General features: G+C 40.0%; 8 protein-coding genes across 8 annotated transcripts; 4 read left to right on the top strand and 4 right to left on the bottom strand.

Annotated features, from left to right (window-relative positions):
- Nucleotides 1-6: 6 nt before the first annotated feature.
- MONOS_11718 (Glutamate dehydrogenase) lies at nt 7-1659 on the bottom strand. The gene is made up of 2 exons (XM_067864279.1): nt 1548-1659; nt 7-1447 (listed from the first exon to the last, which is right to left on the bottom strand). Exons 1-2 carry the CDS (start codon nt 1608-1610, stop codon nt 170-172), a joined length of 1341 nt encoding a protein of 446 aa, XP_067730296.1. The 5' UTR covers nt 1611-1659; the 3' UTR covers nt 7-169.
- A 132-nt stretch (nt 1660-1791) lies between these two features.
- On the top strand, nt 1792-3655 carry MONOS_11717 (Pseudouridylate synthase). Its single transcript, XM_067864278.1, has 4 exons — nt 1792-1986; nt 2072-2256; nt 2343-2665; nt 2738-3655. The coding sequence occupies exons 1-4, from the start codon at nt 1805-1807 to the stop codon at nt 3539-3541; spliced, it is 1494 nt and encodes a 497-aa protein (XP_067730295.1). The 5' UTR covers nt 1792-1804; the 3' UTR covers nt 3542-3655.
- Nucleotides 3656-3763: 108 nt separating this feature from the next.
- On the bottom strand, nt 3764-4569 carry MONOS_11716 (putative ubiquitin-conjugating enzyme E2 W; the record flags this gene model as incomplete). The annotated part of the gene is made up of 5 exons (XM_067864277.1): nt 3764-3853; nt 3907-3962; nt 4035-4098; nt 4152-4290; nt 4370-4569. The coding sequence occupies 5 exons, from the start codon at nt 4567-4569 to the stop codon at nt 3764-3766; spliced, it is 549 nt and encodes a 182-aa protein (XP_067730294.1).
- Nucleotides 4570-4746: 177 nt separating this feature from the next.
- Nucleotides 4747-8143, top strand: MONOS_11715 (DNA replication licensing factor MCM2; the record flags this gene model as incomplete). The annotated part of the gene is made up of 5 exons (XM_067864276.1): nt 4747-4787; nt 4871-4951; nt 5014-5089; nt 5143-5885; nt 6003-8143. The coding sequence occupies 5 exons, from the start codon at nt 4747-4749 to the stop codon at nt 7942-7944; spliced, it is 2883 nt and encodes a 960-aa protein (XP_067730293.1). The 3' UTR covers nt 7945-8143.
- MONOS_11714 (Sec31) lies at nt 8113-12727 on the bottom strand (the record flags this gene model as incomplete). Its single annotated transcript, XM_067864275.1, has 3 exons — nt 8113-12336; nt 12413-12693; nt 12722-12727. 3 exons carry the CDS (start codon nt 12725-12727, stop codon nt 8265-8267), a joined length of 4359 nt encoding a protein of 1452 aa, XP_067730292.1. The 3' UTR covers nt 8113-8264.
- Nucleotides 12728-12758: 31 nt separating this feature from the next.
- On the top strand, nt 12759-13545 carry MONOS_17369 (uncharacterized protein; the record flags this gene model as incomplete). Its single annotated transcript, XM_067870282.1, has 4 exons — nt 12759-12803; nt 12872-12973; nt 13028-13448; nt 13532-13545. 4 exons carry the CDS (start codon nt 12759-12761, stop codon nt 13543-13545), a joined length of 582 nt encoding a protein of 193 aa, XP_067730291.1.
- Nucleotides 13546-15796: 2251 nt separating this feature from the next.
- MONOS_17368 (uncharacterized protein) lies at nt 15797-24241 on the top strand (the record flags this gene model as incomplete). The annotated part of the gene is made up of 3 exons (XM_067870281.1): nt 15797-18497; nt 18576-19074; nt 19120-24241. 3 exons carry the CDS (start codon nt 15797-15799, stop codon nt 24239-24241), a joined length of 8322 nt encoding a protein of 2773 aa, XP_067730290.1.
- Nucleotides 24242-26898: 2657 nt separating this feature from the next.
- On the bottom strand, nt 26899-27249 carry MONOS_8324 (uncharacterized protein; the record flags this gene model as incomplete). Its single annotated transcript, XM_067878728.1, has 1 exon — nt 26899-27249. The coding sequence occupies one exon, from the start codon at nt 27247-27249 to the stop codon at nt 26899-26901; it is 351 nt and encodes a 116-aa protein (XP_067730289.1).
- Between the last annotated feature and the right edge of the window lie 144 nt (nt 27250-27393).

Genomic DNA, 27393 nt, shown 5'->3' with positions numbered 1-27393 from the left:
CGAGAATCAAGCCTAAACATTGTTATTAAGAAATATTTCTCTTTTTTGAAGCAAAAATAATTTCAATCTTGAAAGTATATTGACAGTATTAAAACAAAAAAGCCAACAAAGTTATTATTCGACCATAGAACATAAAAAAATTATTAAAAAATTTTTATTGCTCATTTTATTAGACACAACCCTGCTCAATCATTGCAGTTGCAACTTTGAGGAATCCAGCAGCATTTGCCCCAAAGACGTAGTCATTTGGTTTGTGGAATTGGCTCATAGCCTCAACGCACTGCTTGTGAATATCCTTCATGATACGCTGAAGGTGTTGGTCAACTTCTTCTGCCTTCCAGCGCAATCTGATTGAGTTCTGAGTCATTTCAAGTCCAGATACAGCAACACCACCAGCGTTGCAGGCAATGCCTGGTGCATAGATCATGTCATGAGACTGGCAGTATTCAAGAGCATCGTGTGTGCAGCCCATATTGGACAACTCAACAACAAACTTGCATCCATTTGCATGAAGCATAGCAGCATCATTAGCATCGAGTTCATTTTGAGTGGCACATGGAAGTGCAATATCGCATTTCCTTTCCCATGGTTTCTTTCCTGGGAAGAATTGTGACTTGGGGAATTGCTCAGCATATGGAGCAACAATATCCTGGCATGTTGCACGAAGGCGAAGAAGATATGCAATTTTCTCTGGTGTGTTGATTCCTTCTTCATCATAAACATATCCATCTGGTCCAGAGATGGTGATAACTTTGGCTTTCAATTGAGCGGCTTTCAAGCAAGCACCCCATGCAACATTTCCGAATCCTGAAACGCAGATAGTCTTTCCTGCAATTTCTTGCTTTTGATAAGCAACCATTTCAGAGGCAAAGTATAATCCTCCAAATCCAGTTGCTTCTGGACGAATAAGAGATCCTCCCCATGTCTGTCCTTTTCCTGTCAAAACACCTTCAACTGCATGGGTAAGACGCTTGTATTGACCATACATGTATCCAATTTCTCTTGCACCAACACCGATATCACCAGCTGGGATATCAATGTTTGGACCAATGTATCTGAACAATTCAGTCATGAACGATTGGCAGAAACGCATAACTTCAGCATCTGATTTTCCCTTTGGATCAAAATCAGAACCTCCTTTCCCACCTCCCATGGGAAGGGTTGTAAGAGAATTCTTGAAGATTTGGTCGAATCCCAAGAATTTGATGATTGAAAGATTGACTGATGGATGGAAACGCAGTCCTTTTTTGTATGGACCAATGGCAGAGTTGTATTGAACACGGAAACCACGGTTAATTTGAATCTTTCCATGGTCATCCAACCATGCAACACGGAAAGTGAAAATACGTTCTGGTTCAATCAAACGAGCCATCACTTCTTCGAGTTCAGGGCGCTGTTCCCAAAGGGGAATCAGTCCTTCAACAACTGTCTTAACAGCTTGGAGGAACTAATTGGATATTCATTCGAACAAATTTTAAATGAGAGGGAATAAATGAAAACATGTCAAATATGAAAATACGTCAATTTTCAACAAAAACAAAACAAACTTCCTTCTGGTCTGGATCACGTTTAGCAGCGGTTTGCAAAAGACGAGCAGCAATTTCTGCCATGTTGTTATTTTGAAGACTTTTTCACAAAGCAAATGTGAACAACAAATGCAATCCATACTTTTTAATTTCAATGATCAACAAAAATATTTGTTAATATTCTGTCAAGCATCTGTATTATTAATTAGTGTTTTGATTGCATTTGCCTTATGGAAGAAAAACGAAAAATTCGTGATCATAAGCCATATTTCGATTCAATGAAAAAAGAAGAAGAAGAAGAGAAATACATAAAACCAGACGACGCAACCACATCAACTGACACATCAACGTGGCCTCTTCTTCTTAAACATTATGACCGCCTTATGGTGAGATCATCTCATTATACTCCGTTGCCTAATGGCTCTTCCCCATTGAACCGTCCTCTCAAAGAATATATGAGGTTTAACAGATTTCTTGACTGAACTCATCTTTTTTTGCATCAACTAATTTATTATTATTATTATTTTTTGCGTGTGATTTCAAAGATATGGTGTTATTAATCTTGATAAACCAGCAAATCCAAGTTCTCATGAAGTTGTTGCTTGGGTAAAGAAGATTCTGGAAGTTGAAAAGACTGGACACAGCGGAACTCTAGATCCAAAGGTCACTGGTTGTTTGATTATTTGCATTGATCGCGCAACTCGTCTTGTGAAATCCCAACAATCAGCTGGTTTGTATTTAAAGTTAATGAATGATTTATGGATAAATGCATCTGAATTTGATTTTTATGAAACACTTGACATTTTAACAATATAGGTAAGGAATATGTTGGTGTTGTCAGATTCCATTCTGCCATCGAAAGCGGTCAAAAATTTTCACAAGCTCTTGAAACACTTACAGGAGCACTTTTCCAAAGACCCCCAGTCATTGCCGCTGTAAAGCGTCAGCTGCGTGTACGAACCATCTATCAGAGCAGAATGATCGAATATGATCAAGAGAGACAACTTGGAGTGTTTTGGGTTAGCTGTGAAGCTGGAACTTATATAAGAACGCTCGCCATCCACTTGGGTCTTCTTCTTGGTGTTGGAGGTCACCTACAAGAACTTAGACGTGTGAGATCAGGAGCACAAGACGAACACGTATGCTCAAATGCAAATATATCACTGTTCTTTATTATTCGAACTTTTATTATTCCTCTTTTCTTTTCAAAGGATAACATGGTTACAATGCATGATGTTCTGGATGCTCAATACGTGTATAAAAATGAACGAGATGAATCATATCTTCGTCGAGTGATTCGCCCGCTGGAAGTTCTCCTGTTGAATTTCAAACGTATTGTTGTGAAGGATAGCGCTGTAAATGCAATCTGCTATGGAGCCAAGCTGATGATTCCTGGTCTTCTCCGCTTTGATCAAGGAATAGAACTTGGAGAAGAAGTTGTTTTGATCACAACAAAAGGAGAATGCATTGCATTAGCAATTGCGCAGATGACTGCAGCATCGATGCTGACATGTGAGCACGGAGTGGTTGCCAAGATAAAACGTGTGGTGATGGAGCGTGACACATATCCAAGGAAATGGGGTCTTGGTCCAAAGGCTCAAGAAAAGAAGAAGATGATCAAAGAAGGGCAGCTGGACAAACACGGGCGCGTGACAGAAGCTACTCCAGCAGAGTGGAAGAAGGAGTTTGTTGATCTATCAGGCAATCTTGGAGTAACTGCACCACAAGTGTCTGTTCCTGCATCAGCAGCAAAATATCCAGAAACAGCTTCAAATGCATCTCAAAAGAATGCAGATGCTGAACAACCAGCTCAAGAAGCAGCTAAAGAAGAAAAGAAGGAAAAGAAAGACAAAGATAAGAAAGAGAAAAAGTCGAAGCATCACAAAGATGAAGGAAACGAGAAAGATGAGGAGAAATCAAAGAAGAAAGACGATTCTAACTCAAAATCAAAAGATGCGGAAGAAAAGAAAGAAAAGAAACACAAAAAGCATTCAAAGGACGAATCTGAAAAGTAAACGGTGAAGATGTGATAATCTTTATGAATCTTCTAACTTCATTTCATTGTTCTACCATTTTTCTTTGAATTTTTAAATAATTATATCAAATAGAAACCATCTGAATGCATAAAACAGTTTTTACGAATGATTATTAATTAATACTTAAATATTGCTATCAGTAAAACACTTAAAAAAACAAAAAAAAAAAATCATAAAATAAAGTTTTTGTAATTTCTAAATTTAACATTTATCATCGTGGAAGTCCCAGGTTGTTTCTTTTGGATTTGAAGGTGCATGCCTCACATAATCTCTATTGTCAATTGGATGTTTCTGAAACAAGAATTTGTAACTAGCAAAAATAATTTTCCAAAAAGTTGTCAAACTTTAACTTTTGCAGAAGATAGCATGCTGACAATGCTTAAAAGAATTCCCTTTACCGCTAGAAGGTGTAAAATAATTATAATTATAACAATTGCAACAAAAATTTTGTCTCAATGAGAAAAATACAAACTTATTGAAGGGGACCATTGATCATATAAAATTGATAAACAAATGTGACCATTTGTGTAACAATGCTTTATATTTAAACATAATTTTTCAAAAAACAGACTACTTGAAAAATGAATACCTCATGTTTTGGGACCATCGGCGGAACAAAAACGACAATTGGACATTCCATTGGATAGGAGTTAGTAAAAGTTATTTTCAGTGTAAATTTTTCTCCAGCATATATTGAATCCTTTGGTCCTTCAATATAACATATAATTCTAAAAAGACATTTGGTGCAATTCAATTTATTTTCGAATGCAGATATTTATCATCGATATGCCATATTAATAATCATACTCGGTTAATTTTTCAGCGTTAAATTCCGGTGTAACAAAATCAACAGGTTCTTTTTGAAGTGATTGTATCTCTCTCAACACTCTACGTTGATAAAGAGGAGACAGTCCTCCAAGTGATCCTGTAGTTGGCAATTTTTCTTCGGACTTTTCATTCGTTAATACGTTTGATGACTTGGATTTTAATGCTCTTTTTTCAGACATTTTTAGTAATTATTTATTATTGGACATAAGTTCTGATTTTTTTTCCAATACTTGAAACATCATTCTTTTAAGTCATTTGCGTGTAAAGGTTTTTGACACAATTGATTGGATTGTCATGAAAATTGTTATGGGAAAACTTTCAAATTAAATTGTTTTTGTATTTTGTTTGAAGGAGTCATGTCACGAAGAGGACAACGATTACCAGAGCCCATCGAAGAGTTTGACTTTCTTTTGATGCTTTTGTATTTTTTGTTGATATGTGTACAAAAAATTTTGTGCTTAATTTTTTATGAATTATTAGAGAAGAAATTGTCGGACTTCCAGAAAGTGAACCATCCGAAGATGAGGAAGGAGAGGATATATTTACAGAGGATATGGATAAGTTTGTTCATATAGCTTTAACTAATTGATATCAAACATTTCAAATAACTCACTTCTTTTTAGCGATTATGAATCAAAACCACGTCTCGATACATATGACGAAAACGAATTCGATGATGAAGAATATCAAGAAATGACAGTTCGAACATTTATTTTTTGTAATCTTTTCTTCAAATTTTTTATTACCAAAAGATTGAACAAAGACGAGCTGCTGAATTGGAAATGCAACACAATGACAGAATGAGGGCAAGGCAGCAAGGTCAGCACGGGTTATTACCTAGAGGAAGAAGATATGGTCAAACAGGATTTTCTGGTCAAAGATTACCAGCAGCATTTCTTTCTGATCAAGACAGCGAGCCAATAGGATTGGATGTTCCTGGAATTCTTAGTACCCACAGTTTAACAGGAGAAGCCGACGGAGAATCTCTTTCGAAAGCGTTAAATATTCCATCATCTGCAATTCCAACTGGAGAAATGGAATCATTGGAAGGAGAAGCTGTGGAAGAAGGGAGACTAGGCCGTGTTGAAGAAATCGAAGAAAGATTTGATTTAGAAAGCATACAAAATCCTGCAGAAGCACTTTCACAACCAGCACCTCGAAGAGAAATGGGAATGCGTTTTCGAGATTTTCTCAACAGCTTTGTTCCGGCTGATGTCAAAGAAGAGAACCCAGACGCAGAAGGCATTTACCGCAAAGTGATTGCTGAATGCAGACGTGACAACAAAAAGAGCTTTGAAGTTGATTTTCAGCATCTGAGCGATTACAGCAGGATTCTTGGAGCATTTCTTATGTTCTATCCGAGACAAGTTTTAGAGATCTTTGATGAGGTGGCGATGCAGATGATAGCACAAGACGATTTTTATCGTCGTGTTACAAATGTTGTTAATGTGCGTATCACAAATCTTGTACCAGAAACCCCTCTGACAAAATTGAGGTTTGTTATTTTATACTCTAATTTAAAAGAAATTATTCATATTTTCTTTAATGACCTGCGTCATTGCAATCTCAAACACTTCTTTTTTATACAATTCATTATTAATGTTAAATGCAGGCAACAACATTTGAACACTCTTATCTCAACAACTGGAGTGGTGACACGCCGTTCTGCTGTTTTCAGTCAGATGATAAATGCACGCTTCACATGTGAGACGTGCGGAGCTGTGCTAGGTCCATTCGCACAAATTGAGAAAAAGCCCATCAAAATAAAAACATGTCCAAGTTGCAATGGAAAAGGACCTTTCCGCTTGAATACAGAACAAACAGTGTTCAGAAACTATCAGCGCGTAACGCTGCAGGAGTCTCCAAATGCTCTTGAGCCTGGACGCCTTCCGAGACACAAGGAACTCATTCTGGTGAATGATCTGATCGACTGCTGCAAACCTGGCGAAGAAATTAAAGTAACAGGAATCTACATGAACCAGTACGATGTTGTGCTGAACAAGCAATACGGCTTTCCTGTCTTTACAACACAGATCGAAGCTAATCACATTACTGTTGGAACAAGCAGCAGATCAGGAACCGGAGACGATGTCGAGTTCACTGAAGAGGAAAAGAGAGAAATTGAAGATCTTGCGCGAGATCCGAACATTGCTGAACGAGTGTTCCATTCATTTGCGCCTGCTATTTATGGGCATGAAGATTTGAAACGCGCTGTGTGTTTGGCAATGCTTGGAGGAGTTCGTAAAGAGATACCAGGGCATATTGTTCGAGGTGATATTAATGTGTTGATTGTTGGTGATCCAGCAACAGCAAAATCGCAGATTCTGAAATATGTTGAGAAAACAGGATATCGTGTTGTGAGGACTCAGGGAAGAGGAGCATCTGCGGTTGGTTTGACAGCAGCCGTGCGAAAGGATCCATCAACCGGAGAATGGACACTTGAAGGAGGAGCAATGGTGCTTGCAAATAACGGAATATGCATCATTGATGAGTTCGACAAGATGAACGACAAAGATAGAACATCAATTCACGAAGCAATGGAGCAGCAGACAATTTCTATTGCAAAGGCTGGCATTGTTGCTGTTCTACAAGCGAGATGCGCTGTGATTGCTGCAGCGAATCCAATACACAGCAGATATGATACATCTCAAACTTTCCTGGCAAATGTCGACTTGTCTGAGCCAATTCTCTCTCGTTTTGATCTTCTTTGTGTTGTAAAGGATAACGTTGACGAGGATCAGGATCGACGCATGGCACGCTTCATTGTGAAGTCCCATATCATGTCACATCCAAACTTCACAGAAGAAGATGCTTCAATTATTCCTCACATCGACGAAAATGACCCATCTGCATTGCTTTCATCTTCATCCACTTCATCCAGCTCTTCCTCATCATCCACTTTTGCTCCACTGGCACCAGATGTGCTCCGTAGGTACATCCAATATGCAAGAATGCAGAGAGTCGAAAATAGCGATGCAGATCGCGAAAAAATTAAAGAATTGTATGCTCAACTGCGTATTGCAGCTGAAGGTTGTGGAGGAACCCCGATGACTGCAAGAAATGTGGATGCCATTGAACGAATTTCTGAGGCTTATGCAAAACTCCGTCTGCATCATATTGTTACTGAAAATGATGTGCAGCTGGCAATTCAGACATTTTTAGACTCTTTCATATCATCACAGCGTCATCAAGCAAAAACTGCGCTTAGAAAGCAATTTGCACACTATCTCACGTTTTCAAAGGACAGATTCGTTCTTCTTCGCGACTTGCTTCGGAGAATGGAACAAGAAGCTGAGCAATACGAACTCTTCCAAGCTCATCAGAAGGCAAGTATTCTTGGAATTGACTTCAACCCAGAACTTCCTGCAACCGTGCAAATTGGAATTGATCAGTTTGAAGATCGTGCAAGAGCAGAGATGATTGAGAAAGCTGATGTGGATGCATTTTTGAAGAGCGAATTATTCAGAAGAACAGGATTTACAAAACAAATGCAAAAAGGAACGCCTGGAGCACTTATAAAGAAGACTGCTCAAAGCAAGATTATAACAATATAAGAAAATCAAACACCTCACTTATTTCACTCTAAATGCTCTTCCACAAAACCTCTTCTCTTTCTTGAAAATTTTTCAAGGCTATTCATTTTAGTTTAATTTTTTTAAAAATTAATTTTCAATTTCTTTTCATTTCCATCCAATTTTCCATACCAAATCATCCAGAAGGTATCCCATTTAAAACTCAACGTTTTTGATTTTTGTTGTTTTGTTTGGATATATTATTACTGGAAAGAAGATAAAAAAATTACTTAAAAAATATCTAAAAATGCCTTCAATAATGAAAAAAAATACAGAAAAGATGAGAGAAATACGCATTGAATTTAGTTCTGCCTCTTCTTGCAATCTTCAATCAATTTTTTCAGAGATGGGGCAAACTTCGAGATGCGTGTCCAATGAGATGATGTGATAAGTCCCTTGTGAATGATGGAAGCTCCGTCATAATCTCCTTCCTTGCAACGCCGTCCCAGCTGAACAATCTTCTCTATCAGGTCGGGATCAGCGCCTCCAGATGCTGCAGAACCTTCGGCTGAGAACTGTTTCATCATGTCAATCAGTCTGTTGCAGATCTCTTTGATGTTGTTGAATGCCAGCTGCTCCATAGAAGGTTGTGGCGTTATCATACGCACCATTTGGAACAGTGTTTCAAATGTATCCTTTAGTGAATCATCAACAAGTGTTATTTTGCTCAGCCTCTTTCGCATCAACTCCACCATTTCAAAAACTTTCTCTGCTGAGTAAACTGGTGTTTGTTGCATAAGCGGAGTTGGAATTGGTTCTTTTCCCATCATTCCAGCAGGAGTTGCTGCAGGTGCGGCCGCTCCTATCGGATTTTGCATTCCAGCAGGATACCCAGCAAACCCAGTTTCCGCTGGACGTGGCGGTGTATGGGTGACAGCACTTGGAGCTCTTGCAGAGTCATATTGGGAAACCATCCGCTGAGTGGCTGCATTTGTTTCAGCAATCAGACTGTTGATGGAAACAGGAGTGCGAGGCGGAGCAGCGTGATGAGGATGCACATCGTGTGGAACAGTGTTGGCTGCTGCAGAAGAATTTGTCGGATATGAAGATGTATTTGATTGGCTTCGTGCTTGTTGCATTTGTGCCGGTGAGGGTAAGTTGGTGGAAGGTTTAATCGCCTTCACAAACACGCTGTCTGGCTCCAGAGGAATGTCTATCTTTGCATTTGAGCGACTGGGTCCAACTTTGCTCTGTTTCACTGTCTGATGCAGAGGCGATGAGGGAAGCGATGATGTTGCAGGAGAAGATGGGAAGCGGGAAGATGAAGGCACTTCCGCAGGAACAGGAATGACCTTTGGTGGAGCTTCAACTGCTGGTTTTGGTGCGTGTTGGGACATCTGAGCCTGTAAGTTTCTTGCTTGGGAAGGCTGTTTCAAAGCCTCTGGCTTTTGAGAATGCCTCTTTGGGAAAGCAGTTTGTGAGGCAGCAAACGGATGAGTCGAAAAAGATGAGATGATTGCTTCGAGGGTATCGTCGAGCGGAGCAAAGAATGCTGCTTCAACTCTCTTTCGGAGCAGCATAAGCGGGCGCAGAGAATCGTGGACGTGTCTTTCTTTCTCTCTCATAACTTTGGCCTTTGAATGAGGAGATTGAGTTGCCAGTGATGAAGCAGAAGGATATGGCATTGTCAGCGCCTCTGCATCAGTCTTTCCTCCGAGATGTGAGATTGCCAAGTCCAAGAAGTCTCTAGCCGCTTCAGAAGCACCGATGCGAATGAGCTTTTTCGCGTATGACACATACAGTGCAATGAAATCAGACACTGCACGATCTGCAATGAGTACTGTCTGCATCAACACAAATGTGCGTTCAATACGCTTGCGCAGTCGTTCGGCTTCGCGAACATCACTGACAGAAGATGAAGGCCGTGAAGACGATGAAGCTGATGCAGATGAGGAAGCAGAAGCAGATTCTGTTTCCTCTTCTCTGTCGTATTCGTCCCACAATTGGCTTGCACGCTCAATGTTGCCTGCAAACAGATGCAAAACGCAGGGTGCCACTGAATCCAACAGGGAAAGTGAAGCAAATGAAGAAGCCGAAGAGTTCTTGAGGTGTTGCAATCTTTTCTCTTCTTTCTGTGCCAAAACTTCGCATTCTTTGGCAAAGTCCATTGAGTTGCGATATGTCAGCAGAATGGCAAGTTCGCGTTTCCATCCCAAATCATCTGCAGATTCTTCGCATTCCTCGTCTTCATCGTGTTCGTCATCTTCTTCATCATTCTCTTCTTCCTCTTTGTTTGTTTCAGAGGCATTCAGGTGTGAGTGTCCCTTCATCATGAATATGCTGTCTTCTCTGTTTGTGATGCGTCTGAAGATGCTGAGGAAGCGGTGTTCATTTGCCAGTTTCTGGCACGCTGACTCAACAACTGCATTGAACTGCTCTTTTCCGCTGTGAGATGCGATGATCAGCGCTTCAGCCAACTTGTCCTTTTGCAGGCAAAGCTCAGTGGCAGTCGCAAAATCTCCGATGATTATTGAATCTTCGACTTTGTTCTCAAACTCTGCCTCTTCTGGCGACAGTGCTTTCTTCTGTTTCAAAGCAGAAGATCCTTCTTTCTTCCCTCCGCGTTTCTTTTTCCCTTTTCCTGTCTCTTCCTCTGCTTTCTCCTCGGCAGCAGGCGAAGATGCCGCACTGCTGTTGTCTTTCCCGCCTTTCTTCTTCTTCGATTTCTTTCCTTCTTCATTCGGCTTGGATTCTGTTTCTTCAGCTTTGTCCTGTTTTTCTTCGCTCTTTGCAGTTTCAGGTGCTGGCTGCTGCTCTGGAATGCTGTCAAAGAAGTCCATCCCATCATCGAATGCTGCAGCAGTTGCTGCCATCTTCGCTGCCTTCTCTTTCTCTTCTTTTTCTTTGGCGATTCTTTCTTCTTCCTCTTTCTTCCGGTTCTTTTCTTCTTCCTCTTTCTTCTTTTGCCTCTCTGCCTCTTCTGCTTTCTCTCGTTCAATTCTCAGTTGCTCTTCCATCCTCTTCTTCATAAGCTCTTCTTTGCGCTTTTGTTCCTCTTCCTCCAAATCTTGCTTCGTCTTTATCTTCGAGGCATCAAATCCCAAAAAGGTTAGAATATCTTTGCGAGGCTTCTTTCTCAGAAGAGCACCTACTGCTTCCCACATAACTTGTGTCTTTGTCTTTAACTCCTTTTTCTCTTCTTTCTTTGCTCCTTCTTCGGATTGTTCTTTTTCTTTTTCTTCTTTCTCGGCCTCCATTTCGTTCTTTTCACCAGCTGCCTCTTTTGCCTTCTTTGCGCAGAATGCAGCCCATTCGCCTTTCTTCACTGCATCACGTAGATCATCAGACAACAGCAATGCTTTCATCTCTGCATCGATCGATGCAGCCAGATCATCTGCATTTTTCGATGTTTCCGAGGCAGATGTTGTCGAATCTGGAGAAGCGGCCTCATCTCCAGCAGGGATCAATCGATTGGCGCTGATGCAGTCAACTGTGATCTTCGAAGTTGTATCAGTCACCGAAGAGACAGACAGTTTGATCATTCTTCCTCCAAACCCGTAGTCAACACAGCACCATCCAGGAGCTGGAACAGGAGTCAGAGAATGTGGTGACCCAGATGCAGGCGGTGGTGGTAACATTGTTGCCTTTTTGCCAAGCCAATTCGGTGGATGGGAAAGAAGCTCAGGAGATAAGTCTGTGCTTTTGCCTTCTGAACTGTTTACAGAATGGATGACATCGTGCATCGACAGAACAGATACAGTCTGGTCATAAGAGGAAACACACACAAGCGAAGGATCAGCTGCTGACCATAAGGAGAAGAACGGCCAGTTTCCGCATGTCAGTATCTCCCCAAGAAGGTTCTTTGTCACCATGGACCAACAGTTCACGCGATTGTCTTTGTCGCATGTAAGCAAAAATGATGGATCATGTCTACACCATTGCAATGAAAGTACCCCACGTCGGTGAGGGAAAGTCTGCAATGGTTGTGCACTGAAGCGAAGATCCCAAACTTGAACAACTCCACATTTGTCATCATCACATGCAACAGCAATTTGAGTTGCTATCTCGGAATTCCAACTGACAGATTTGCATGAAGTGATTTTATTCTGATCCTGTCCAATAATATTTATTGTCTGTTTCTTAGCAGTTGTATCAAAGATAAGCACATTTCCTTCAGAAGTTGAAGCAGCCAAAATTTTCTGCACTTTGACATTCCAATTTAATGAGGTGAAGTGAGAACTTGGAGTTTTTGAAAATATGATTGGCGAAAATGATTCTGGGCTTGACAAATTGCTATTCAAATCGAATATTTTAACTTCATCTGCGTTCGTTGCACCAAGTATTCCTGAGGCATGACCATTGAATTCGAGATCTGTTAATGGCTTTGCGCCTGTTTCAAAAGAAGCGACAATACTTTCTTTCTCTCCTTTCATTCTCAAAAATCAACAATGCAAAATGAAAAAAAAAAGTTTTCCTTTAAAAATAATATTTAAAAAGCAATTATGCAAACAATTTTTCAGGATTAAAAAGAGCAATTGTATTATTTGTTTGAGAGCCGGCAATTAATCCGCAATGATGTTGTGTAAGACTGAGTGGTTGAGACCATGCAATTTTGTTGAAGCTGTACTCCGTCTGCGTTGTTCCAATGCATTTTCCTTTCATGTCATACAATTCAAGAGATGCAGAAGACTGAAAATCTGCACCGATTGTATTGGAGGTGGTTCCAAGCGCAAGCAAACTTGGCTTAAATGGACTAAAAGCACCAGTTGCTCCCTTTTCGACCGAAAAAAGCTTCATTGATCTTAAATAATGATCAAACGAACATAGGATATAATTGTAACCGTAATAAAATTCTGATGTCAAACACAAAGAAATATCGCACATTTTTACTTAGCAAAAAGGTTTAATGATTAAATATTAACAACAAATTTACACATATTTTATTAATCACGATGCTTATGTATAGTAGCGATGGCATGTCGGATTACCTGAAAACATTGCACGAGTTAAAAGAGATGAGATGGAACAAGAAATGGAACAAGAAAAAATGAAAAAGAATTCTATTGCTATGGTTTTATTTTTTATTCTTTTTTATTGTTGTTTTGTTTTGATAAACGTTGTACAGGAACAAGAGCATCGTCTCGAAGTTTTGCGTTCTCAACGAAGTAAAATGCAAATAAATCAAACGATCGTAGACATCACTAAACGAAGTTCTTCGCCGTCTGACGAGGATGTGTCTCAATCGAAACTTAAGTCAACGCCTCCACTTTGGACATTTAAAGATCTTAATGAAATTCCATGGTATACCAAATCACGATTTAAAGAAGAGAATCACTCAAGAATTCAAAACATGGAAGATCCTCTTAACGACAGATTATATACAGATACAAAATCTGATACTGAAAAGCTGGGTGAAGATATAATGTGTATTATCGATGAGAAAAAATCATCATCTGAAGAACAGAAATCAGATCAAGATTCTTTTCAAGATATAATTGAATTAAAGGCAATAGATGGGGAAAACAGTGAAATTGTACTTGGGGATTGTATGGAAAAAGTTAAGAATTTTCATGAAAATTCATTATCAGAGATTGATGAACAAAGTGAAAAATTGAAAAAACATCATCAGCGTCATCATCATAGTCATCATCATAGTCATCATCATCATAGTCATCTTCATCATCGCAATTCTCATTCTAGAGAATCGAAAAAGCATAAGAGCTGTAATGAAGCGAATGAAATTTCGAGCGAAAATCATTTTTCTTCGCATCTTCAACTTCTTCGCAAAGAAAGAATGAAAAGAGAACTCGAAGAGGCAGAGAAGATCAAACAATTATTTGGAAATGGTTGAACAAAATGATCTCATAGATCTTAAAAGTGAATGAGGATTTATCGTTCTTTCGTTGTTTCGTTTGTTTTTAGAATAGATATTCAGCATGATTGGTGATAAAGATATAGCATGCAATTTATAAATTTATTTAGAATAACTCTTATCTCGATTTTTATCATTTAATTTAACAATTTTAAAGGAGCATCTGAAATTTTATTTATTTATTAATAATTGTTTTTTTTAACATTTCTCATTGCAAACTTTGCTTTTAAACTTTTATATACACATTTTATTCGAAATAATTCTGGAAATAATAGACACGGGCTAAGTTTTTTCCTTTTCAGAAAATAGTACGTTTTGCTCCGAACTTTTTCTTCTTTTATATCTCAATAACTCTATCATTATTAAAAAAAATATTTGATTAAAATATTAAGAATCGAAAGAAAAATTCAATTTTTGCAACTTGGAACAAAATTCAGAAAGCTTTTAAATTACTTCCCGCATCCTCTATTTTTTTATCTTCGTTCAATCAAACCATATCAAAAATGATCAATTCATAAGTATTGATGGGTTAAGATCTTTTTGTTTCGCATATTAATCCTTGTAGCAAACTTCAATCGAAAAGAAATATGTATTATCTTACAAAACTTTTATTGTAATATCAAAAATTTACATGTAATTAAATTAACATGGGTTTCTGTACAGTTTGAAAGATAATTTGTTATTTTGTGTTCCTTCGTATTTAGAGGTTGCAATCAAATTTAGAAAATAACTACATGCAAACATTTTTTATTGTCATCAAGATTCTATTAAATTTTCTGTTTTCTGCCTTTCTTTATGGAGAAATTTGTAAAAAAGGTTAAATCATCTATTTGGCTGCTGAATATGCTTCTTTGCGTTCAAAAGCAATTTTGTGGTTTTCAACTTAAAACTTTTATTAACGGATTTGGATGTTTTAATTTTGGTGAGACGTTGTAACAGGCATGGAAGAATAAAAGATTGTTTAATTATTGGTGCTTTCACTAGAAAATCAGGCAGTTGCAAAGATCTTTGCTTTAGCGACGAAATGCATGAATATGGATTTATATCTTCAGGAGATTAGCAAATTGGAGAACTTTTTAATGAAAGAAAATTTAAATGGAATCGAACAGAGTAAAATTATTATATCAATTAGAGATTGTTCAGAAAATGGAAAATTAAATGCTTCCAACATTTCCTTGAAGAGCGAAAAAGCATTTTACGAGAAGCGAAAATATGTCATTTCCCAAATCATTTGTTATTTTGAAAGCAAATGTTGAAATAAATGAGAGAGAAAGAATGAATAAAATAATAAATTCAACAACTGCAACAAAAGCAATTAAGCATGGAACTGTGGCTGGCAACTATGGCTTTTTTTTAAAAAAAAATTGATGCATTATTTTGTTTTATTTGAAGTCACAAGGAATAATATGGGTCATGTTGAATATTGGCTTATTGATTCGAATTGCCATTTTCTTCAAAAAAAGCCAATCGCATCACAGCTCAATAATGAATCTGACATTTGTGATTGTTGCAAGCTGCTTTGCCATTTTAAACTCGAAAGAAGCATTTGGCAAAGAAATAAACCAATTGGATGCAACAGTTATATTGCAGTTACAACAATTCAACAATAATATCAGAGCTCAGCAAATTCTTCAACGTTGTTCAATTCTCTCGACTCTTCATGTGATAAATTCATCTCTGAGTGCCTCAGATATTTTGCAGTTGCATTCCGAAAGAAAACCATGTTTTTTTGTTTGCAAGAGAGGAAAATTAAACATCAAAGAATATACGATTTCATTTTCATCAAAAAATAGCCCATTTGCTCTTGATGAAGGAAGCATCTATTCTGTGAATCTTTCTATCTTCACATTCAAGCCATTTGCTCGTATTCCCAGACTTTTTTGCTCGTCCTTGCCAAAGAACTTTAACAATAAAATTGGAGAAATAATCCTTTCTGATTCATCGTTTTCATCATTTGAACTGATATCAGTAACATTTTTAGCACCGAATGTTAGTTGCAATGTGAAAGCATCTCATCTGTTGATGGCAAACGTTTCTGTTGCTTCCGATGCACAAAGAGAAATGGCTTTGAGAGCGAGAACAGAAACAACGATTGAGGGCTGCTCTTTTTTCAGAGTTTGGGATGTTATTGATGGGGGCATTGCAAGGTCGGTGAACAGCCCATGTGCGTCGTTGAGGGCAACAAACTCCTCATTTGAGTGCTGCTTTCGAACGATGAATGTTGATGAATCAGGCGGACGCGATATGGTAAGACAGGAACTGGGAGCAAATGAAACACATGTTTTCACTGATTGTGAATGGTATGATACAGGTTATTCATTTGAAGGAAGTGGAATATTTCTGAATGGAAGTTCGACTCTTGAATGTGTCAGATGCTCATTCAAGAATATGACTCATTTTCACGATGGGACTGTTGATGTTCAATCAGCATTAGGTGTGAAAATGATTGAATGCAATTTTTCAAATTGTATTGCAGATGATAACACGGGTGGAATGATTGTTTACAAACTAAATGGAGATTTTTTTTTTACCGAATGCATTTTTTGCGAATGCAAAGCTGTTTCAAGCTTTGCAGGAGGACTTCGCTTGCATCAATCTTCTGGAAGTGGAAGTAATTCAATTGAGAATTGCAAATTTATTCGCAATGGGGCAGGATCATATGGTGGAGGATTATTCATGGAGAACGAACAGAGAAGATATTTTATCTCAGAATGTGAATTTAAAGGGAATGTGGTAAATGGAACAGGAACAGGTGTTCTTGAAGGAGGAGGTGGAGGAATATTTTTGTTTTCAATAAGTTGGATGGAAACTGAACCACCTCCAAAATTGATATCATTTTGCTTATTCAGTGGAAACAAGGCAATAAATGAAGAAGGCAATGATGTCAAAATCAAAAACTCTCTTTTGAAAGGTTTACCATTTGAATCATCGTTCTCAACAACCCCCTCAAAGAGAGTATTTTACAATAACAGCCAAACAGATTACGATGCATGGCTTCCAACAATCAAAATAACATATGCCAGTTCAGATGGGATTACAGGGCCAGTCTGTGGGACAACACAGACCAATCCGTGCAACACGATTGAACAGGCATACAACATGATTGAGAAAGGAGCAGAGGGAACTGTGAACATTCTTCGATCGAACTATTCTTCAATGGCCTTATTCATTCGATGGGGAGATATTTCTTTCAAGGGCGAAAGCGAGAGCGAGTGTGTCATCAGCACAGAATTGTTGAATTCTCATGAGTGTTTATTCACACTTGATTCAGGATCAATGAGATTGTCTTTGCTGACAATTCGTCACAACAGTGTGAAATCATCTTCATCGTTGATTATGATGCGAACAGCTGCACAGATGCTGACACTGAAGAATTTGATCATATCAGGGGCAGAAGATGGGCAGACACACCCATTTGATGTTTCACCGTTCAAAGTGATATTTGAGAAAATGAAGATGGAAAACTGCTTGATAGAGGATATTGGACTGGGAGATTGCTCATTGTTTGAGGAAGAGGAGGATAGTGGAGTTGGGAGAGGGATGCTGGGAAATGTGACAATCCAAAGGATCAGTCGGATGAGAGGAAACGGGGCAATATTCAGCACTGAAAGTGAGAGAAGCGATTCATGGGAGCTGGAGAACAACACATTCAGAAACTGTGTGTGCAAGGAAGGGAATGGGGCTGTTATTGCTTGGAGTGTTGGTCAAAGCGGGATGTTCAAAATTGGCAGAGGAGAGGTGACAACAGTGATTGGAGAATGTGGTGCAGAGAAGGGAAGTGGGGAGGAGAAGGGAAGAGGAGGAGGGATATATTTGGAGCTGTTATCTCCATCAGTTGTGTTTGAGATTGTGAATGAAGGGTTTGAAAATAATCATGCAGAACATGGAGTGAATGTGTTTATTGCCTCGAATCAGCTGGAGTTAATTCCGAAAGGGAGATATGGATTTGTTTCACATTTGAGTGAAGATGTTCATGAGGTGGAGGGAATGGGGGACACGAACAATGTAACACTGGTGATTCCGATTGTGTGCTATCTCCTGGATGTTCCAAGGAGTGGGATCTATGTTTCAGCTTCAGGGGCAGATCATCCTCAATGTGGACACGCATTTTTCGAGTGCAGATCATTGAACTGTCCGATTGAGAGGGAAGAGAACACACCAGCAGATGGAACAACAACAGCAACAATCAAAATTGGACATGAAGTTGAGGTTGGTTCGACAGTGATCTTTTCGAAAATGGCAAGGATGATTGAAGGAACAGAGGATGATGGATCGCTTGTTGTTAAAGGCGAGGCTGCATGCAAAGGAGATGAGGAAGGAAACGTTGGAGTGTTTGTGGTGCTGAAGGAAACAAGGATGAGGAAGATTGGGCTGATGATGCCATCTGTTCTTAAGGATCATGAGGCGATATTCCAGTTGAAAGGAGAAACACTGAACTTGAGCGAATGTGTTGTCACATTTGGAGATGGAGTGAATTTTGTGGAATACAGCTTGCTGGTTGTGGAAAAGGGAGAAGCGAATGTGACTTCACTGAGATTGGATTCAATGAGGTTCGGGAAGCCTGTGATAAAAGCGAATGGAGGATTGTCATCTGTCTCGTTGAAGAATGTGGAGCTGAATGAAATAACCTTTGAAGGAGAAATGGGATTTGTTGTTTGTGAGGAAGGAAGCACACTCACAGCAGAAAGTGTGATTGCCAGTGGGAGGGAAATGGGAGGAAGAAGTTTGGTTTGTGTAGGGAGTGGTTGTATTGTTCGGATGAGTGAATGCAAATGGAGTTCGTGTAATTTTGTTGATTCAGGGGTGATAAAAGGGAGTGAAGCAAAGGAGATATCCATTTGGGGGTGCAATGGGAGCAATATCCGAGTCAGTGAAGGAGATGGAGGGATGATGCTTGGAGTCGTTGGGGAAGGAGGCATCGTGGATATGTGGAACACGAGTGTTGAGGAGTGTTTGACAGAGAAAGGGAATGGAGGAGGGATGAAAGTGGAATTGAAAGGGGATGCACAACTGAAGATCAGGAGCGAAACAGAAGTGACGCTGATGAAGAAGTGTTCGGCTGGAATGGAAGGGACAATGAATGGAGGAGGGTGTGGAGGAGGGATATGGGTGGGGATTGGAGGAGAGAGATATGGGTTTGATGTGAGAGGAGTGAGGTTTGAAGAGAACAGAGCAATGTGTGGGAAGGATGTGTATGTTGTGTGTGATGATTTGAGGAGGGTTGTGAATGGAAGCAGTTTCTCGTTCGGTGGAGAGATTAGTGAGAGAGAGAATTCGCTGATTGGGATGGATAGACAGTAGTTTGTGAGCGAGGTTGATCTGTTCATATTCATAGATGGTTACAGCTCGTCGATCATTGAGGTGGGGAGTGAGAATGGAGACAATGGAATTTGGTGTGGGATGGAGAATTGCCCGTGCAGGAGTGTGGATTATGGCATTGGGAGGCTTGGTGGAGAGGGAGAAAAGAAAATTGTGATAAGTGGGAGCACGAGTGTTGAGAAGGTGGCAGATGTGAGTGGAGTTCGGATTGAAGGAAAAGTCAACAAGAAAATGAAGGTGGTTGTGGAGAAAGGAATTGAAGGAGAAGGGGGAAGTGTTCTTGATTCGAAAGGAGTGAGTGTGTTTGCGAATGTTGGGTTTGAATTGCCTGGATCATTTGAACAGAGGAGAGAAGCAGTGATAAGCTCATCAACAGCAAGTGGTGTTTTGGAGATGGAATTGTGTTCGTTTGTGATGCAGGAAGGGGAAGAAGAGGCGATAGAATATCGGATCATCAGGAGCAGTGGACAAGCTGTGATGATGAAGTGGATATCAATAAATAACATCAAGACAAGAAAGTGTCTGATGGATCTTGCTCTTCTTGGGTTGGAACAAAATGGAGCAGAGAGTGAGTCTGTTAGCATCAGCAACTGCTCGTTTGGGAGCCTGTCTATTGTTGGTTCTGTTGAATCAGCTGTGATATGTGGAGAGGTGAGGGGAATAATGAAAATAGAACAGAGCAACATGAGTAACATCACAGGAGGAGAGAGCATGAGTGGTGGGGCGTTGAATGTGATAAACCTTGATTCAGGGATGATTCATGTGAAAGAGGGGATGATGGAGAGATGTTTGGCCGAGAAGGTGAGAGGTGGGAAAGGAGGATGGATATATGTGAATTGCAGCGAAAGGAGGGGAGGGATGCCATTCAAGTTTGAGGGAGTGAAGTTTGTTGGGAATGAGGCATTTATGGGGAAGAACATGTTCATTTTGGATTCAGAACTGAATGTGACAGTGAGGAGTGAGACATTTGCGATTGCTTTTGAAGGGATGGAAGACGATCCGAATGCATTTGTTGGAAGCGATGAGAAGCGGACAGACACGGATCTGTTGCGATTTGTGATTGAATACAGGAGTGAGAGGATTGTGGTGTGGGAAAAGGGAGATGATGTTGTGCGATGTGGGAGTGAAGAGGATCCGTGTGAGACATTGGAGATGGGATTGAAGCACATTGAGAGAGAAGGGGAAAGAAAAGTGGTGAGAGTGAAAGAAAAGATAAGAGTGGAGGGGAAACATGATTTGAGTGGGATTGATGTGGAATCAGCGGGAGCAGGATATGAAGTGATGGAATATGGAACAGTTGTGATGGGGAGTGAAGGAGAAAGTGGAGCAAAAGTGTGCCTTCGCAACAGTGGAGCATTCACTCTGAGAGCACTGGAGACGTGTGTGATGAATGTTTTGGGAAATGGAGAATCAGGGGTGATTGTGAGTGAAGGAGGGAAAGTTGAATGGGAAGATTGTTCAATCTCATGGAAGGGAAAGAGAGAAGGGATGGGGGATGTTGCATTTTGTGTTGTGAAGAAAGGGGAGTTGGAGATGAAGAGGTTCAAAGTGCTTTCGTATTTTGGGAAGAGAAGTGCATTTGTGGTGGGTGGAGAAGTTGTGAGTGTGATCGATGGATTCACAGTCATAAAAGCTTCATTGGAAAGTGGGAGTTTGTTTGAGATTGAAGGAGAAGGAGCAAATGGAGGAGGTGAGATGAGGATGAAGAATTGCAGTATTGGATCAGTTGAAGGAGAAGGAACAGATCCGAGTGTTGTTTTGAGCAAGAGTGGAAGTGGAGTGAAGCTTGTTGTTGAAGATTCGCTGATTGAAGGGTGCAGTTGTGGGAGAAGCGCAGAGGGAGGAGCGATGCTGTTTAAGTTGAATGAAGGAGGATTGTTCCATGTTGTGAATACGAGTGTGAAGCAGTGTGGGTGCTCTGTGAGCGAAGGGAAAGGAGGCGGGGTGTATCTGAAGACTGAATTGAGGGGTGAGCTGGATTATGTGTTTGATGGGGTGATATTCCGAAGGAACACAGCAAGGATTGGGAACGATGTGTTCATTGTGTGTGACTGCATTGAGAGGCAGATCAACGAAACACAATTCAACATCGACTTCCGTGATGTGGAGTTCATCAGGCAGAATGCGATCTATGGGATGGATGCGGGAGAGCACAAGGAGGAGGCGATGGACTTGATGAGTCTGATTGTGAAATACCAGTCAGACACGATTGTGGTGTCGAGCAAAGAAGAGAAAGGGGGAAGCAATGAGAAGCAGTGTGGGAAGCCCTTGCTGCCCTGTGCTACGATTGGGTTTGGGCTGAGGCATCTGACGCACGATTTCTTCAGCCAGATATTTATTGATGAGGAGTCTGTGATAGATGAGGAAATTGAATTGGATACACTCACACTGAGTGGGATGCATGAAGTGCAGAGTCGAGTGGTTGTGAAAGGGAGGATGAATTGCAGCAAAGAAATGATAGTGGAGATAAATGGGCAGGTGTTTATGCGATGGATTCAATTTGCATTAGAAGAAGTGGAATCAATATCAACTCCACTTCCAATAACACATTCATCATTCATGAAGATAAGTTCGGGAAAAACATCGATCAGCATGTGTTCATTTGAGGGAGCGTGCTCAGCTGGGGAGGAAATGGAGCAAATTCCATTCTGTTTGATTTTTGTGGAAAGGGGGAAATGCTCAATGGGGAATGTGAGTGTTATGTGGCTTTCATTTTCGAGTGAATCAGCCATGATAATGGAAGAGGATACTGAAGTGAATGGATTGACACTCAGAAATATTGAGGGAAGAAAAGGTTGTTTGAAGATCAGCGGAGCTGGGAATTCGAGAATGGAAAATGGATGGATGGGGAGTGCGAATGACGATGAAGCAGAAATGAAAAACGGAAAGGAAAATGTGTTTTCATTTTCAATTCTGTCATCTTCATTTGAGAACATCACATGTGTGGATGAGAGTGCAGGACTGGTTGATGTTGAGGGGATGGAAGGAAATGTGGAGTTATCGAACTGTTCGTTTGGTGGGTGTTCATCGAGAAGAAAGAAAGGGAAGATGATATCGCTTTTGATGTGCAGAAATATTCTGATGAGGCAGTGTTTGTTTGATGGGGAAATAAGTGAAAAGCAATCGAATGAGGAAGTGGATGTGTGCAAATGGAATGGATCAGTTGTTGAGGTGAAGGAGAGTTCTGTGGTGATGAAAGATACAACAATCTCAAATTCACATGATGGTGGAATAACAATGAGAGGAGGAAGCGTAACAATTGAAGCAGGGAATTTCACGAACAACAACCCATCAATTGAAGGATATTCATCATTGAGAAGAAATATTCTCTGCTCTGATTTGGGATCGTTGAACGTGATGAGTTTGAAAGGGGGAGATGGATTGAAGGATAATTCTTCACTTTGGATATTGGATGAAGGATGCGAGTTGAGCGGGATGATGGAGGAGAGAGGATCACCACTATTCATCCCAGTTGTGGAAGAGGCGAGGAATGAGACAGGATCTGAGGGAAGAACAATCATCACGCTGAGTGGGAGACTTCTTCTACCATGTGATGTTTGGTTGAAGTTGAGCTTCAGGAATGGAAGGGAAGAGGTGGTTGAGAGCTATGGGATTGGAGAAAAGGAAAGTGAGTCAGAGAACGAAATTGTTGCAGTTGTTTCATCTGTTCAGATGGGAGCAGTGGGAGCAGAGACAGAAGTGTCTGTGAGTCTTTTGTTTGGAAAGATTGATTCGCCTTCATCGACTGATTCGTTTATCCTGAAGAATAGAAGCGAAACCGAAGGAAAAAGAGATGGCAGAATTGCTGAAAGTGGGAAAGAAGGAAAATTCTCATGGGCATTAATTGTGTGCATTGTGATTGTAGTAATACTGTTAATTGTATCCATCATATTCATTGTCCGGTGGAAGAAGGTGAAGAATGAAGCAGAAGATCTGAGAGAGATTGTGAATGATAACATCAGAAAAGATCCGAAGGCATTTGAGATGGTGACGATGGAGATGTCACCAGTGGAGCAGTGGAGGAGAGCAGAAAGGGAGGCAGAGAAGAAGAATGAAGAGAGGATAAAGAAGAGGGTGTATGAGAAAAGCTTGGGACACTCGGAGTCATCAGAGCATCTTCTGTCTGAGAGTGGCTCCACTGAATACATTTTGGGAAAAGACTCCGACAAGATCCCTGAATGGATGTTGGAGAAGGTGGATGAAAAAGAAGAGGAGACAAGAAAGAGATCACCTTCTCCATCCATTTCATCCACCTCAACCACAGATACTTCAGACACAGAATCCACTTTTGTTCGAGGGGAGGATCTGTGCCCAACAACCTCATCCATGTCGAATCTGGTGGATGCAATGGCCTGCTCGTCTCCACATGAGAAGCTGATTGTGGATCTGAGGGATTCGCTGTTCATGTTGCTTCATGGAAGGAATGAGAAGAAGGAGATGGCGATAGGCACATTGACTGAGAGAGAGCAAACAGCTGCGCAGATCCTGTTCTGGGTGGCGAATCTGGCACTCCATTCATTTGATGAAATGGAAAATCCACTCCAATCTCTTTCCAATCTCAGTCCCCACATTGTGCTGTTCTCTGAGCACATGGTGATCTGCATTGTGATGCATTCAGACTTCTCATCTTCAGACTCAGATTCCTCATCGATCTCATCAACAACAGTTGTGACATCTGCAAGTGATGATAATGATGATGATGATGATTCTCTGCCTTCATCAGCGTTTGAGGATGAGGATGATTTCAGGAAGGAGTGTTTGAGGTGGAAGGCGCCAGAGCTGCTGGTGAACAAAAACATGGGAGCGACAAAGGAGTCGGTATCGTTCTCGATTGGGATGATGCTGTGGGAATGTCTGACGCTGGAGATTCCGTTTGGAGAGTATGGAGCAGAGGTGGCGGGGCAGAAGATTGTGAATGGGGAGAAGCCGGATGTGAGGAGGGTGGGCGGGAGCAGCTTGGCGGGTGTGGTGAAGGGGTGCCTGTCGCAAGACTGGGGGCAGCGGCCGAGTGTGAACGAGCTGAAGCGGGAGTTTATTGTGCGGTTTCCGAAAGGGGCAGCAATCATGACGATGACAGACGCGATCTGTGTTCGGGAAGAGTCCATGGCTGGGCTGAACAGAAGCAGAATCAGCGAGTCAGAGGAGTGAGAGGATGTGGATTGGAAGTTGGCAAGCAGGAGAGCAGAGGAGCAGGAGAGCAATGAAACTGAGACAATGAAGACGATGTGAGGTGTTTTTACCATTTACAACAACATCCTCCAAAAATAGAGCATCGAGAGGAATTGGGCAGGAGAAATGAAAAAGGAGGATGATTGAAAGGGAAATGGCTGTTGGGGCAGAAGCCTTTGAGAGGAATGGGCATGGTGAAAGGAGGAGAGATGAAGTGATGCACCTCTTCAAAAAAAGAGTCAGAAGGAAAAGATGAGCTGGATTTGCTTGAAGGAAGCGAGCCAACTTTGTGGAACGGGGTTGTGGAACGGGGCTGAGGAGAGTTTTATTTTTCTGTCAGATTTTCAACACAAATTATTTTATTGTTTTTTCATTTTTCTTTATTTGCTTGTTTTTCAAAGTTTGTTGTGGAGCAGCATGATTTGCGAGTTGTGCTGCCTGTTTGCGTTATTGAAAAAAAAGGAATGCTTTGAGTGTATTTCAGTTCTGTGTGTTCGATATTTGGAATTATTTGTTCATAGTCATCACATATCTGTATGTATTTTCTGTTGCATCATGAAAACAACATTCGTTTGAGCGTAGCTTTCTTAGAAAGCATGGCTAACGATAATTCAATTCATTTTAAATGATTCGTAATGCTTCGACAACGTCTGCTTCACTTATCATGTGTCTAAATTCTTTCGTTTTTAAAGAAAAAAAATAGGATGAGCATTTTTATATGTGGATATTTTTTTCTCCCCCAAAAAGATAGTGACAAAATAAATGTGAATCAAAAATGAACAAAACAAGCTGGAGTATGTATTTATAACTTATTTTGTGTTCGCAATAAAAAATATGTCTTGATTTATTTTGTTTCACAAGAAAGATCTCGAAAATTTACTGTTGTTTGATTTCCTTCTTATCATTTGATTTGCTGAGTATGTTGATTAGAACGCAGATGCACTGGGATATGATGGTGTTGCAAATTCGATGAGTTTTTTTTTGTTTGCTGGCAGACAGATTTTTCATCTTTCTGCTTCATTATGCAGAAAATGTCAATATTGTCAAATCATTTGTTATTTTTTTTTTCTGATTTGTTGATTGAATGGAAAAATGAATTATTCGAAATCATTGTTATATCTTTATTAATTCGATTCTGTTATTCATTTTAATTAGCGAAAAGAATGATTTCAAAAAAATGAAAAAAAAATTCAACGAACGCAATCTGAAATCCAAAATGAAATGTTTTCATTGTTTGCGAATGTGAAAAATTGCTCGTTTATTTATTTGTTAGATGAACTTTGAAAATCCACACAGAGTTAATGAATTTTAAGAAAGATAATGAACAGTGCCAATAATGATCATCCATTTTTAGTAATGAACAACATTGAAACACAAGAGATTTTTTATGTGGATGCATTTTGCATTTCAAATAAAAAGAAATAATGTTGTTTGAAATAAAAAATTGATGGAGAAAAAATACAAGATAATGAAAAAGACTGGAATAACCAAAATCAACAAACACAAAATTAACAATCAATCAACATGATATTTCAATCCACAAATCAGAAAAAAAAAATAACAAATGATTTGACAATATTGACATTTTCTGCATAATGAAGCAGAAAGATGAAAAATCTGTCTGCCAGCAAACAAAAAAAAACTCATCGAATTTGCAACACCATCATATCCCAGTGCATCTGCGTTCTAATCAACATACTCAGCAAATCAAATGATAAGAAGGAAATCAAACAACAGTAAATTTTCGAGATCTTTCTTGTGAAACAAAATAAATCAAGACATATTTTTTATTGCGAACACAAAATAAGTTATAAATACATACTCCAGCTTGTTTTGTTCATTTTTGATTCACATTTATTTTGTCACTATCTTTTTGGGGGAGAAAAAAATATCCACATATAAAAATGCTCATCCTATTTTTTTTCTTTAAAAACGAAAGAATTTAGACACATGATAAGTGAAGCAGACGTTGTCGAAGCATTACGAATCATTTAAAATGAATTGAATTATCGTTAGCCATGCTTTCTAAGAAAGCTACGCTCAAACGAATGTTGTTTTCATGATGCAACAGAAAATACATACAGATATGTGATGACTATGAACAAATAATTCCAAATATCGAACACACAGAACTGAAATACACTCAAAGCATTCCTTTTTTTCAATAACGCAAACAGGCAGCACAACTCGCAAATCATGCTGCTCCACAACAAACTTTGAAAAACAAGCAAATAAAGAAAAATGAAAAAACAATAAAATAATTTGTGTTGAAAATCTGACAGAAAAATAAAACTCTCCTCAGCCCCGTTCCACAACCCCGTTCCACAAAGTTGGCTCGCTTCCTTCAAGCAAATCCAGCTCATCTTTTCCTTCTGACTCTTTTTTTGAAGAGGTGCATCACTTCATCTCTCCTCCTTTCACCATGCCCATTCCTCTCAAAGGCTTCTGCCCCAACAGCCATTTCCCTTTCAATCATCCTCCTTTTTCATTTCTCCTGCCCAATTCCTCTCGATGCTCTATTTTTGGAGGATGTTGTTGTAAATGGTAAAAACACCTCACATCGTCTTCATTGTCTCAGTTTCATTGCTCTCCTGCTCCTCTGCTCTCCTGCTTGCCAACTTCCAATCCACATCCTCTCACTCCTCTGACTCGCTGATTCTGCTTCTGTTCAGCCCAGCCATGGACTCTTCCCGAACACAGATCGCGTCTGTCATCGTCATGATTGCTGCCCCTTTCGGAAACCGCACAATAAACTCCCGCTTCAGCTCGTTCACACTCGGCCGCTGCCCCCAGTCTTGCGACAGGCACCCCTTCACCACACCCGCCAAGCTGCTCCCGCCCACCCTCCTCACATCCGGCTTCTCCCCATTCACAATCTTCTGCCCCGCCACCTCTGCTCCATACTCTCCAAACGGAATCTCCAGCGTCAGACATTCCCACAGCATCATCCCAATCGAGAACGATACCGACTCCTTTGTCGCTCCCATGTTTTTGTTCACCAGCAGCTCTGGCGCCTTCCACCTCAAACACTCCTTCCTGAAATCATCCTCATCCTCAAACGCTGATGAAGGCAGAGAATCAAAGCACATATGCACTTTGATTTTAAAGAAAACATTTTCTCACTTCCTTCT

This window comes from Monocercomonoides exilis (assembly GCF_001643675.1).
Source record: "Monocercomonoides exilis strain PA203 chromosome Unknown scaffold14-1859848, whole genome shotgun sequence".
NCBI lineage: Eukaryota > Preaxostyla > Oxymonadida > Polymastigidae > Monocercomonoides > Monocercomonoides exilis.
The sequence above is the reverse complement of the archived record's forward strand: the minus strand, read 5'-3'. Positions and strand labels throughout refer to the sequence as shown.

What these genes read in the sequence shown, in the direction of transcription:
- MONOS_11717 (XM_067864278.1), top strand. Translation starts at nt 1,805, where the DNA reads ATGAAAAAAGAAGAAGAAGAAGAGAAATACATAAAACCAGACGACGCA. An exon ending in CCTCTCAAAGAATATATGAG is followed by an intron (nt 1,987 to 2,071) that starts GTTTAACAGATT and finishes GTGATTTCAAAG; the next exon opens with ATATGGTGTTATTAATCTTG. An exon ending in CAGGAGCACAAGACGAACAC is followed by an intron (nt 2,666 to 2,737) that starts GTATGCTCAAAT and finishes TTCTTTTCAAAG; the next exon opens with GATAACATGGTTACAATGCA.
- MONOS_11718 (XM_067864279.1), bottom strand. Translation starts at nt 1,610, where the DNA reads ATGGCAGAAATTGCTGCTCGTCTTTTGCAAACCGCTGCTAAACGTGAT. An exon ending in GTGATCCAGACCAGAAGGAA is followed by an intron (nt 1,448 to 1,547) that starts GTTTGTTTTGTT and finishes ATATCCAATTAG; the next exon opens with TTCCTCCAAGCTGTTAAGAC.